The 12,490-nt window shown below is 50.2% G+C and overlaps 1 protein-coding gene across 1 annotated transcript in view; it reads right to left on the reverse strand.

Annotated features, from left to right (window-relative positions):
- Positions 1-900: 900 nt before the first annotated feature.
- Positions 901-12,490, reverse strand: part of LOC126534804 (uncharacterized) — a 34,347-nt gene continuing 22,757 nt past the window's right edge. The window contains exon 2 of the mRNA XM_055072761.2: positions 901-6,873. Within this exon, the coding sequence (XP_054928736.1) occupies positions 5,404-6,837 (1,434 nt within the window). The 5' untranslated portion in view covers positions 6,838-6,873 and the 3' untranslated portion in view covers positions 901-5,403. The remainder of the gene's footprint in view (positions 6,874-12,490) is intronic.

Below are 12,490 nucleotides of genomic sequence, written 5' to 3' on the forward strand. Positions count from 1 at the left end.
GCATATGTATTAGTCCCTGCTACAAGCGATCAGATAGTGAGCAGATTTACCATTTTATGCTGGTAATACAGAGACACCGCTAATTCTTGTTCCCTTGCCAGGTTATTGAACATTACCTGCATATTAATCTTAAACCTCACTCGTACACTTCCTCGGTTCAATTCCTCAATCATTTGTTGCAGTTCATTCCCGGCGTTGCTGAAGAGGACAGTGCCACCTGCAATCCGATACTCACACCTAAGCCTTCCCAGCATAACAGCTTGAATATTTGTAAGCATGCAGTTAATAGCATTGTAGAGATTTTGTCTCCTTGCCATATACCCCTTTCTTGATAAGTTTTCTACTTTTCATGTGGAGAGCAAGGGCAGCTGTGGAATCCCTGTAGCGATTTCCCAAGATATACAGGTATTATGTGTTATAGATTGGTACTCCGGACAAGGCCATCACAACAAATGTTTTATTTTTCAGAGAATGAGTGGCTTTCTGTGTATTCTATAAGAGTTATACAGCTCAACTGCCCTTTTCGTTTTCGTTTAGGGCCAGCACTGAGGTACAGAAATACTATAACGAAAGGAGACAATAGAGCTGTGTCGAGTTCGAAACTTTCGAACCCTTTTGAGAGAGTTCGAAGAAGAAAACGAAAACCTGCAGAAATGTTTTTTGGTACGATTACACCGGTGAAACGCGGTCACTGGTTGCAATAATTAGTTTTCGTTCTCCGATGTCCTCGCGAAATATGCGCAAATGGGCCGCGGCTTCTGTGTGCGTCGTATAATACACTCGTGGTAGCTGTATAGTAGACGTCCTTGCTATACCTGTTTTAGGGCTATAGCAATTGCTATAGCGAAAGCGCCATGGCATCTTCTTTCTTGCTCCCAAGAACAAACGAACGGACCAACTTTCGTTCATGTTTTTATTGCTGAACAATCACAGTGTTGGTCGATGACTAACACGACACACACACATACATACAAACACAAACAGAGAATAAAATGAAAGCTATATGGGTAGGGTGAAGGAGACAAAACTAAACATGCACAAAAACACACACATTTAAGTCACAAAATTCATTTACAAAGTAGGAACATAAAATACCGATAGGCATGCACAATAAATTCAACGCTGTACAGTAAGGTAAGCTCGATTAGTGGGAGGGGCAGTCTGGTACACGATAAACACACAAGAAAAAAGGAATGCAAGCAGATCGCGCGACCTCTCGTTCAGACTGCACAGACACGTTTCTTTTGACCTCCTGAATTACCGGAGAATTACCGCAATTACCGATGCCAGCTGGCATCGTATACACTGACCGCAAGTACACATACTATGCGGGGTGCCCCAGCCACCAGAGCTTAAAGATATCCAAATGCCACGTAGCTGGACAGAACCAAGGTAATGTTTGCCATTTTTCCAGTCTATTTTATTACATGAATTAATGAACTTCTCAAATATTACAATTAGATGAAAAGTGCCAATGAGAAAATTGTAGAGAATCACGAAAAACTCCCGACACAGCTTTCTGTTGCCCAATACGAGCTGCACAAATGTTTTTCCGAGTATGATAGAAGCCCGCGAATGCACGCAAAATGCCTCGAGCGGCCAGTCGCGCGGCAATTTTAGTAAGCTTTAGTGAGTTTCGTCTTCTAATCTGCATTAGGCCGATGCACAAGACGGAGCCTACTAAAGCTCCCATCGCTGTCGGCGACATAGAAGGGACGAGGCAATACGCAAAGTGCACTACATGATGTCTGTAGAGCGCCATCGAGGCGTAGATATGATCTGCACCTGATGTATGTGCAGTAGATTACGAGCATTTAGAGACAAAGGACTAGATGTACGCCACAACGCACGCGGATGGTCACACAAGTAGCTATCGCCGCAACAACGCAAGCTCATTTAAAACAGCATCATCGCGTTGAGCGCCTTGCTCCCCATCCGCAAGGTTTTAGCTGTTTTTCTTTTTTCTCTCGATTTCTGGATGTCTTATTAAAGGCTCCAAGCACAAGGTCGGCAGTAGTAGGCTACTGTAATTCGTTCTCAAACCGAAGACCGCGAGACATATAGTGTTACCATAGAGTTTCATACAATAACTACTAGAGGGAACTCTTGCGGCAGCGTCCACGGGAGCGGCAATGAGGGAGGCTGAGCTAGCATAAGGAATTATGGGAAGTACATGGATTTGCCTAAACTTCGTCCCTTCTTTGGCTTCAAACGGCTTCGTGACTTTGTAACCTCGTCACCTTCAACACTGTACTACGTGATAAACATATAAACATGCTTAAAATTGTCCTACGGGAGTATTCGTACGCAGGACTTCTGTATCACAGACATCCGATATGGAAATCACCAGGCCACGGACTCGTGCACCGGCAAGCGACGCAATAACGCCTTTATGAATTTATCAGGGGCCAAGCTGCAGCGCCTTGAGATGCTGTGCGCTTCGATTCGGCCACCTCGACAAGCGATCGTGCGCGTTCGCACCGTCTTCTGCGCTTATGAAAGTATGGATTGCTCCGAAAATTTACGATAATGAAGGCGCAGACATGTAATAAACGAATCCGCAAGAACGTGCGAATCCACAAGCACGAAGATCAGACAAATCCACATACATCCCGTCATTCCCCTGGTGACTCGACGACTGCGGTGCCGTGGAGTTCCCTCTATAGTATGCATTGTAAACCGAGTCCAAGCTTGCGGAATCGAATGCGATTCGAGTCGCGCGTTCGCAATGAGCCAATTGAATTGGCTCATTGGCATTGGCAAATAATCCAAAGCTAGGACTTAACCGGGAGACACATGCGCGGTAGACGTCACCGGCGCGCAGCACCGCTCACCGCTTGCGAACTGCCGGCGGGTTCACATGGGAGCGACGGCAGCGACCGCAGCGACGGCGGCTGGATGGATGGATGGATGTTATGAGCGTCCCCTTTGGAACGGGGCGGTGGCTTGCGCCACCAAGCTCTTCCTACTATGCTGCCTAATATCCTACCTAGGTTAACCAATGAAGAAAAGAAAAACACTATGAACTACGACGTCCAAATTTTCTGATCCCCTATTGCGAACTGTGCTTTTGTACGTCTCCGTCTTTTGTCGTTCCCCTACTTTTCTTCCACCAATCCTCCGATCGCCTCTTAGTGATGTCTATTGCGGACCTGTTTGCTTTACCACTGCTCCCGCTGAACCCAAGGGCTTCAAGGAGGCCAGTGGTGCCTAAATCGACCGCTGGGTACACGTCTTCACATTCTAATAAAATATGCTCCGTCGTTTCCCTAGCTTTACCGCAGCAAGCACATGCTTCTTCCTTCTTATATCTCGCTTTATAGGTGCGTGTTCTAAGGCATCCCGATCTCGCTTCGAAAAGTAATGAGCTTCCCTTTGAGTTATCATAAATGGTTTCTTTCCTAATTTCGTTTTTTCCTCTTAAGTAGTTACTCATGGCAGGTTTCTTTTCTATTGCCGCCACCCATGAGATTAATTCAGCCTCTCTGACTTTCCGCTTTACCTTCTTTGTTGCTGTGTTGCCCACCCCACAGGCCGCATACTTGCTGGTAAGCTTCCTAGTTCTTTTCCTCCACTGTGAATCAATGTTTTGCCCGCACAGATACCTGAACACTCTCCCAGCCCATTTACTTTCCTCCATATTCCTCAGCAGTTCTTCGAACTCAATTTTACTGCGAGCTTCCCTCACTTCAAAACTAGTCCGGTTCGGTGAAGCTCCGCCTATTTTCAATGTTGCCAGACTGCTCTCGACTTCTTCAGAATCCGCGTGAAGAAGTCGAAAACACGTGGGCAGCTCACGCTCCTATAACGTGCGGCACCGTCGTCTTGCATTATAAATAAACTCCCCTGTACGTTCATGGTGTGCCATAATTGCGGTAATGAAAGAGTCACGAAGCACGTTTAACTTTAGCGCGAGCTTTGTTATGACGCTTATAACGTGCTTTAAAATAAGTTTTAAATAAGTTTAAAATAAGTAAGTTGTGAAAGTATGAAAGCCCGAAGTTTCCAAACATTATATTAAAAAATGGATGCCGCCGATCTGCCGGTTGCGCCCACTAGAGAATCTAGAGTGGACAAAATTTATGGAGAAATGTACAGCTCACGTGATATTTTTTGAAATATTCACAAGTTTCGCGAAGTCCCATTCACATAACAGCGGTATGTATGTAACAGCGCCGAATGATCAGGGCATGCGAACTGAAATTGAGGCTGCACCCCGGTACAAAATACAGTATCACTATTTACAATGTCTTTACAAGTAGCACAGTCTTTTTTTTTTTACTGACTGAGGCTGAAATTTGACATTGTCGCTAAAAAAGCATCTCGCAATTTTTTTGACGCCGTCTGCTATTGCACTTGGAAAGGAGGTGTTCGCTATTCTCTCAGCTGTTGTTTGCAACAGGCCGGACGTACAATGCAACGTATGCCCGGCGACAAAGGGTCGAGATGGAAACATTAAAATAAAGCCGGCGGCCTCGAACTCCCATTGCTCTGAGACTGGGTGCATCTCGCGTTATGCTAAAGTTTTCTTCAATGCTAACTTTAACATCACTGTCGCATAAGCAAAGGCTGAGATTAAAATCAAAGCTTGCGCACAGGCCGCGATGCGCGCAGGCATCGCACCCAACTGCTCGTTGGCGCCCAGCTCTGAGTATGGTCGAGCGCCTTTACAACGAACTGGCCTGTATAACGAATTTTTTTCGCAGGCTCCAAGTGCTTCGTTATAAATTCGTTCCGACTGCATAACGCTGGGAGTGGCCGCAGGTCTCTTTTCACGACCCGGGTTACGAGTTTCCTAAAAGAGGCTCCGTGCAATGCTGTACAATGATAAGCACGTGCCCATGTGGCTTATGTACAGTGAGACGATGGTGACAGTGCCAAAAGCGAAAAATGGATGAGCACATTGATAAAACACTAACAGTCTCGTGTTTATAAAATCGTGATCAATGTGACGTCGGTGATCGTCGCAATGGTGTAAATAAATACAGCTTGCCTGGGACGGATGCACAATTTTTGGGCATTTCCCGTCTACGCAGGAAGTCCTCTTTAGCCTAGCAGTCCAGCAAGTACCGTGGCAAGCATCGCGCTCGAAATGGACAGTCTCTGATGGGATGAAAGTCTCGCAGTGTAAAAAACTATCGCAGCACGTATGTAGCCGGCAGCGAGGTCAGCTAGCACTGCACTCCCACACGTGCACTGTAAACACCGCATCCGAGCGCACCCCCGAGTTCCAGAGCGACTGTGTCCCAAGGCACGGCATCTTCCGCGCGTCGTCCAAGCTGTTTCCTTGGGTGGTCGCGCACCGCCGGAATTGACGTGCCCCGATGTCTTCCGACCAGCACAGGCCGGACGTGTAACGGCGGCGCGTACGTGTGCAGCCTGGAATCAGTGCAGGCGTGTCTGCTACTGGCAAAACGCGTTCGCGTACATGGTGGCTTTGCGCAGAACGCTGAGCTCGTTGTGGAGACGGACCATCTCGTTGCGGAGACTGGTGATCTCGCAGTGGAGCTGCGTGTTCTCATTTTGCAGCAAGGTGCACCGTATGGCAATCTCGTCCTCCTTGGCCCTGCGCGCGTCCCGGGACCTCTTGGCGGCCTCGTTGTTCTTGCGGCGGCGTTGCCAGTACGCTTCGTCCTTCTGGCTGTCGGGTAGGCGGGAGCGTCGCCGCCCGTTGCGGACGGGGCCGCCGCCCGTGGCGGCAGAGGGAGCGCCGTTCGGGGGGTCACCGTTTGCGGCGACGACGCCGCCTCCGTTGGCGGTGGGCGCGCCTCCGTTCGTGGTAGTGCCGCCGTTGGTGACGGGCCCGCTGGTAGACGCGTCACCGTTGGTGACGGCCAAAGCGGACGAGTCGCTGTTCTCCGGCGACGTCGAGCCTTCCTCACCGCTGTCCGCGCGGCACGTCGTCGGGGCGCCGTTGCTCTGTGGCGGTGGCGACGTCGAGGACAGCTGGTGCGCAGAGCCGGCGGCGGCAGAGGCCGAGCCCGCCGGCCTCGACCTCCGGTGTTGTCGTTCCTGGCGTCCGTTCGCGTGCACGGCCTGCAGAAAGCGCTTGCAATATGCCACGAACTCCGGCTGGGCCGCCCTGTCGGCGAGCCGGAAGCCCGCCGCGGCAGCCGAGGCCGCAGGAAAGAGCTGGTTGGAAACGCTGTACAGATCCATGGGGAGTAGGTCTACGGGCTTGTAAGCCTTGAAAGGCCGCACGTACTTGCCCGTCTGTGACGGGGCACTCGGCTGCGGGCTAGTAGGCGCGTTGACCGACGGAGGCGACCGCAGCGACGGGAACGCCGGCTGCTGCGGCGGTGGTCTGACGAGCGGAGGCGCCGGGGAGACCGACAGGTTGCTCCTGGGAGGCGACCGCAGAAACGTCATGAGCGGGGAGCTTTGCAGGCCCTGCAACGGGCCGCTCGCCCCGGCGTAGCCGTTCACGTATCCGTTCTGGAACGGGGCCGGCGGTGACGTCGAGGCGGACGTGTTCGTCGCCGTGCGCGGGATCAACAGCGACGGGTTGCACTGGTGGGACTCCGGGCACGGCAGCCGGTTCGACGCCTCGGGTTGCGAGCAGGCGGCGCCCAGAGCCACGCATTCCGGGGACGGCCTCCGGTCGTCTTCGGAAGACAACGGCGAGGAACAGGAGGACGCAGCTGCGCTCTTGAGGGAGAAGTCCAGCGGCTGTTCGAGCGGTGGATCGCGGACTCCGCCGGCGCTGCCGCGAGCGCTGTGGCCGAAAAAGTTGCGGTCGGGCGAGCGGCTGGCATTCGGGGACCGAGGGTCCACGTCGGTAAACGGGCTTGACGTGAGGACGGGGTCCCGCGCCTCCTGCTGGTGGTGGCGGTCCATGGGGTGGTATTGAAAGTTTCGTGAGTGATAGTAGTGCTGCGTAGAGAAATGGCACGAGAAAAACAAAAGAAACGTTAGAATCGCACCACTAGATATCTTTGAACGAGAGTATACAGGGTGACCACTCCTAAGTTCTCCGGAATTTGTTGAAGATCACCTGAGGCAGAGAACGTAATTCTAGTCCCTCAGCTGTATACTATTAGACAGGCGGACATTACTCGCACGCAAAATCGAAGCACATGTCGAACTAATTAAAAATAATCACTAATTAACTACTTGAACAATCACCTTACAGCGCATATGGCAATTTACCAATTCTAGCCCGTGAGCTTCCGACGCGTTTCCTCACGCCAGCGTTCCTCACGCCCGCAGTCATGCCTCGAATCAGATGCTTGCGCGTGCGTGACGTCATGCTCGTTAATTTAGTTAGTGGGCCTATGTTTACAAGTTTATACGGCCGATAAAGCTATTATCCTTGCTTCGCATAGCTGTCCACTAATTTGCCATCGCAATCGACGCTTCGTCTTTCGGCCGAAAGAGCGACTTTATTTTTATTTCTTTTATTTCCTTTGGCGCGACCGTGGCTCTTGTCGGCATGTTACCAATCGCGATTTCAGCCCTTCGAACTGCTGTCTTCGACGCAGACTTCTAAGAGTAACACGTTATTTTGTCACAGCAGCCATCGATCTGCAGAATGAAGCTACGTAAGAAAATGTCGTTTTGTTTCACGCCCGTTTCTTGTTGGTAGAGCACGGACAACAAATGAAGAAAACAATGTTACAGCGAAATAAACCAGATTGAAGTGCCCGGCGGCAAGAAGAGAAGCGGATGACTAAACGTCTCGGTAAATCAGATGCTACATAGACATATTCACGACACATATACATAACAGAAAAAAATATCAGATACTCTAAGTGCACTAATTGAGAAAGTGATAACTCTCGACAGCATCGAGCGAACTGACCACGCTGCGTCTCGCTTCAACGCGAACTACGCGTCGAAAGCGCAGCGCATACGAAACTATCAGCACTCGGTGCCCTCTGTACACATCGCAAGGTCGCTTTCAAGTTATGGGCACCCAGGCGGCGTGCGCAGCAGTCGCCGGTAGTGACAGGCTAAGTCCCAGTTTGGCCTTGTTTGAGCTTGAAAGTCAAGAGTTACGGAACCAGGCGTTTTCTGGGTTTGCACCTGGAGTAGTAAGAGCTCTGTCGCTCGAATAATCGTTCTCCAAGGCAACTAAAATGGCATGGCAGAATGACACCGCGGCCGCAATGCACCCGCAATCACCGCTCGGCATAAAAACACAGAAATTATTAAGACACGTCACGTATAATTCGGAACACAATTTGAGCGTTCTGTATCGCAAACAGCACCGCACGAAGCAGCACGAACAGAACCCCGCCGAGCAGAACCGCCAGCAGTTTCCAACGGCGCGACCTCGATCCGGCCCAAACCACAGTATTTTCGTCGTCGGGTGCCTCACTGCAAAGCATGCGCTGCTCCGGCCGCTGGTACCACTCCAACCGCATTTCTAGTACACTGCACTGCCACAGCGAGTTGCAGCTGAGCTAGGTAGGGGCGCGCTAATCGGGTCACTCTAGAGCTAGGGTGGCCACCTGAGGAGGTTCCGAAGCGTACGGCAGACGGAGGACAAAAAAAAAAAAATCGCATGTACGCGGTAATTTCGCTACGACACATTCATGCGCAATGACATGTCCAGAAATTTCCGTTTATAGCGAAGCCTGCTTTGACTCTTCCTTCTGCTAACGATATATAACGATATTTCTGCCGTAGTGGGGGACTCCGCAAATTTGGGCCACCTGGGGATCTTTAACGTGTACCTAAATCTAAGTACGCGGGAGTTTTCGCTTTTTGCCCCCATCGAAATGCGGCCGCCGTGGCGGGAATTCTATCCCGCGACCTCGTGCTTAGCAGCCCCGCACCCATAGCCACTAACCAACCGCGGCGGGCATTAAGTTTTCTGCAAACTCGCTTCCGCACATATACAGATAAAACACTATCATAAGCTATGAGTCAATATTCTTGTGCTTAAATCTGAATATTGATATGTCAAAACAGCGCAGCGCAGTATATAGGACGCTGGGCCTTACAAAGTTAAACAAATGAAGCAGAAGTACAAAGTTTCCCATCAATCAAATCAAATAGTTTGACGAAATTAAATGTGCAGATTCGCCGGCACCCGAAACGCAGATGACAGAGCTTCCGCGAACATTGCCGGGAATCGACGGGCTAAGTACGTTGTCACCTGGAAGCAGCCTCGTACGCAGCAGGTGTGACGTCATCCGCTATAACCTCATGCTCCTTTCGACGCTGCGCAACGCGTCAGCGAAACGAGCCCGCGCTGAGCACCCACTTCTGCGCGCATCACGCCACATCCAAAAACGTCGCTCGACGAAGAGGCCGATCAACTTTCGGAGCGCGCGCGCGGACTCCCTGTCGCGTGTGCAATTTAAGCGTCAATTTCCCGACTGCGTGCATGCGGTAGTCTACACAATAAGGCGCTTCGGCGTCCTCCTCACCCGCCGCTCTGGCGGAGGAAGATGTGAGCGTTGAGGGTGAGGCTTACAGTCATGTAAAGCCAGTCGTCAAGCCGGTAGCGCCACCTATGGGGTGCTGTGGAGAGCGGAGGCGTTCCGAACGTCGAATCAATCGCCGGACAGTGGCGCCATCTCTCCGTTCGCGAGAACCACTAATGATGATAACAGTCACATAGTCTTTCTTTCTCCGTTGCCAGCGCTAGTGCGCTCTGCCAACGGAGCCGATACCCCTCACATTCATTCCCTACCTTTCCCCATCTCCTCGTCTGAATCGATGGCGCCCCTCCCGAGCGTATCGAACGACTGGAAAACCGCGCAGTGGGGAAAACAAGAAAAAAAAATGTCAAGCTAATAACGGGGATTAAGAAAAAAAATGATATGGCATATTTATGCGCCTGTAATACGTATATATAGGCGTGTATATTACCAATATATGTATATATATATATATGCACGCGTAATAGGCCATGTACTGTTATGGGAGTCCTTACGAAGGGTACTCCTGTGATAGTCCATATCTACGCGCATTCATTGCTTATGTCTTTTCCGGTTACCATTTTTCACCTGCTAACAACAGTTAAAGTTGTCCTCCCCTCGGCGTAAAATGCGCCTGCACGTGTCGCAACTTTCTGGAACGTTGTCGCCGCCGATTCTGTCGCGAGAGCATCTAATCAGAGTGCACGTCACTGTAGGACGCGTACACCGGCACGTTGAGTGATGCGTAAATAGTCGACGCGCCTAAAGGGGCCACGAAGCACTCTTTCTTTAACTAATCATAGAATGACCTTACTATTAAAGGAAGCCGCCATACCTTCTCCATACCCTAATCTCCATACCTCAAAGTATGGGAGGAGTCGAAACGTCGTTATCGTACCGACGAGCGGCTATTTCATTTCGCCTCCACATAGCTTGCTAAAAGTTACAGAGAAGAAGCCAAGGGGGCGGGGGATTGTAGAGGCGTTGCGGCAGTTTGGAGTGTGTCCTACAAAAATATGTGGACGCCGCCCGATAACGACGGCCGCGAAAATAGTCTACAGCGAGTTTTAGGTTAGGCGACTCAGGCGGCCTGCGTACGCAACTAGGGGCGACGGTACTGCGCAGGCCCGGACGTATGGGTCTACGTATGCGCAGTACCTGTGGCGCCTAGTTCTTGCGTACGCAAGCTGCTTGCGTCCCCTAATCTAAAACGATTTGGAACGATGAAGTACACGCGCCCGCATCAACCTCAGACGAAACGCGCAATTAAACGCGACCCCGAGGCTGAACTTCCTCAGTACGGCGGCGCCACTTAGTTCGGGCGCCTATATAGAAACGCACCCTTAAACATTAACTTGGGTTTCACGTGCCAGAAACCGCAACCTGAATAAGAGGAACGCCGTGCATAGAGAGGGACGGACTAATTTCGGCTACCTGCAGGGTTCTTTAACGTGCACCCAATGTATGATAGACGGGCGTTTTCTGCATTTCGTCCGCCACCGAAAACAAACACACCCTTTCACGCACCTCAAATTGTATGCATATAAATTTGATAAATATCCGTCGGACCTTTTTATATTTATATATACAAATTAACTTTACACACTGCCCATAAGTGTAAATACTTGTTTTTTGCATCATTTATTTTGCAGCATATATTTCGGTTACCTTTAGCATTGCAAAAATGAGAAGTACCAACATGGCGGCCCCTCAGCACTTTGCAGTTGAACCGAGGCAAACTTTTCACCCAGCTTCTGCTGTAGAGTTAAGTATTCTATCATGGTGTCATGTGTTGACCAGCACTGCAAATATGAAATGGCTTTTCAGTCTTTCTGAGATTATGTAATCCAAATAGCAATTACATTATCACGCAGAATGTTCTCGCGATATCAGCCAATAAATATAGAAGGGAAGCTATTGGTGGACTTTCTCTGCTTGCCATGACGCTGCATGACGACATTGCGGAGGCGAGAGCGAGCGATTATTTTTTTGTCACTGTTTTCCACAAGAGATTGTAAATTCCCTGCTGCAGGCAGTGGCATCAATATTTGGCTCACATGATTACAAGAGCCTCGTTTACAGATCGGCAACGTTGTGTTCCGAATTTTACAATTGTTTTCCGTGGGCAGACGTTCGCAAAAAGAGTAGTCAACTTCTTACATCACGCCTTTGGCAGTGCCTTATCTTGACAGGCACGAGGAGACGATATTAAACCTGCGTATGGGGTAATAAACGCAGCTTTTCGGTACTGAGCCCTCATGTGTTAGTGTGCATTCAACATTGTGCATATACACGTGTAAATTCATTCTTGTGCAAGTGCGTGTTCTCTATTGATCTAAGCAGCAATGCATATTAAGAGTTAGTCAGTAGACTCGGACATTTCTGTGGACACATACCGTGTGTACAATGCACGCAGTCGTCGGCTTTACCAATTTCGTCGCAATTAGATCATAGAGCCAGCTTTATGTTAATAAAAAAACGTGTTCATTCCTTCACCATTCCCTTAACAGCTTCGGTGTAAAATAACATGCAAAGGAAATGCGAAGGGTGTATCCATGGCAACGGAAAAAGCAGACGTACGCGTCGTCTGCTCACTCCGTCCGTTTCTTCCCTGTGGAGAATGACGTCTCCGTGATACATCGGACTCCACTTAAACGGAACTCGAAGGTACAGACAATAGTTCTCCGTTTCTCAGAAGTACGGTTTATGCGAAGGACGCAACACTGTCGAAAAACATTGCTTCGTTTCAATAGCGTGGGGCGGTTCAATTACACAGCAGCGAAAAAGAATGCGTTATCGTACTCTGCTCGGAGTATCGCCGGCACTATGCACACAGGGAATGCGAAAACCACGCAACGCGAACCAGAGCAGCCGAGGAGGAGCCACCAGCGCGCTATCGACCGCGCGACTCCCTCTCTGCCTCTCCGCCATCGCTCCCATTGGCAACGTAACGACGAATCAGGCGCCCGCCGCAAAAATCCAGCCGCCAATTGCGACACTGCCCTCGACTTCCTTTTACTCGCTTTACTCTCGCGGGGTGTCAGCGCGACGAGAGCAGTTGCAGGAAAAGAGCGGTGGCTGGAGAGGGGGTGTTACGTAACAACGACCGAGGGACGTTG

This window comes from Dermacentor andersoni, chromosome 7 (genome assembly GCF_023375885.2).
Source record: "Dermacentor andersoni chromosome 7, qqDerAnde1_hic_scaffold, whole genome shotgun sequence".
Taxonomy (NCBI): Eukaryota; Metazoa; Arthropoda; class Arachnida; order Ixodida; family Ixodidae; genus Dermacentor; species Dermacentor andersoni.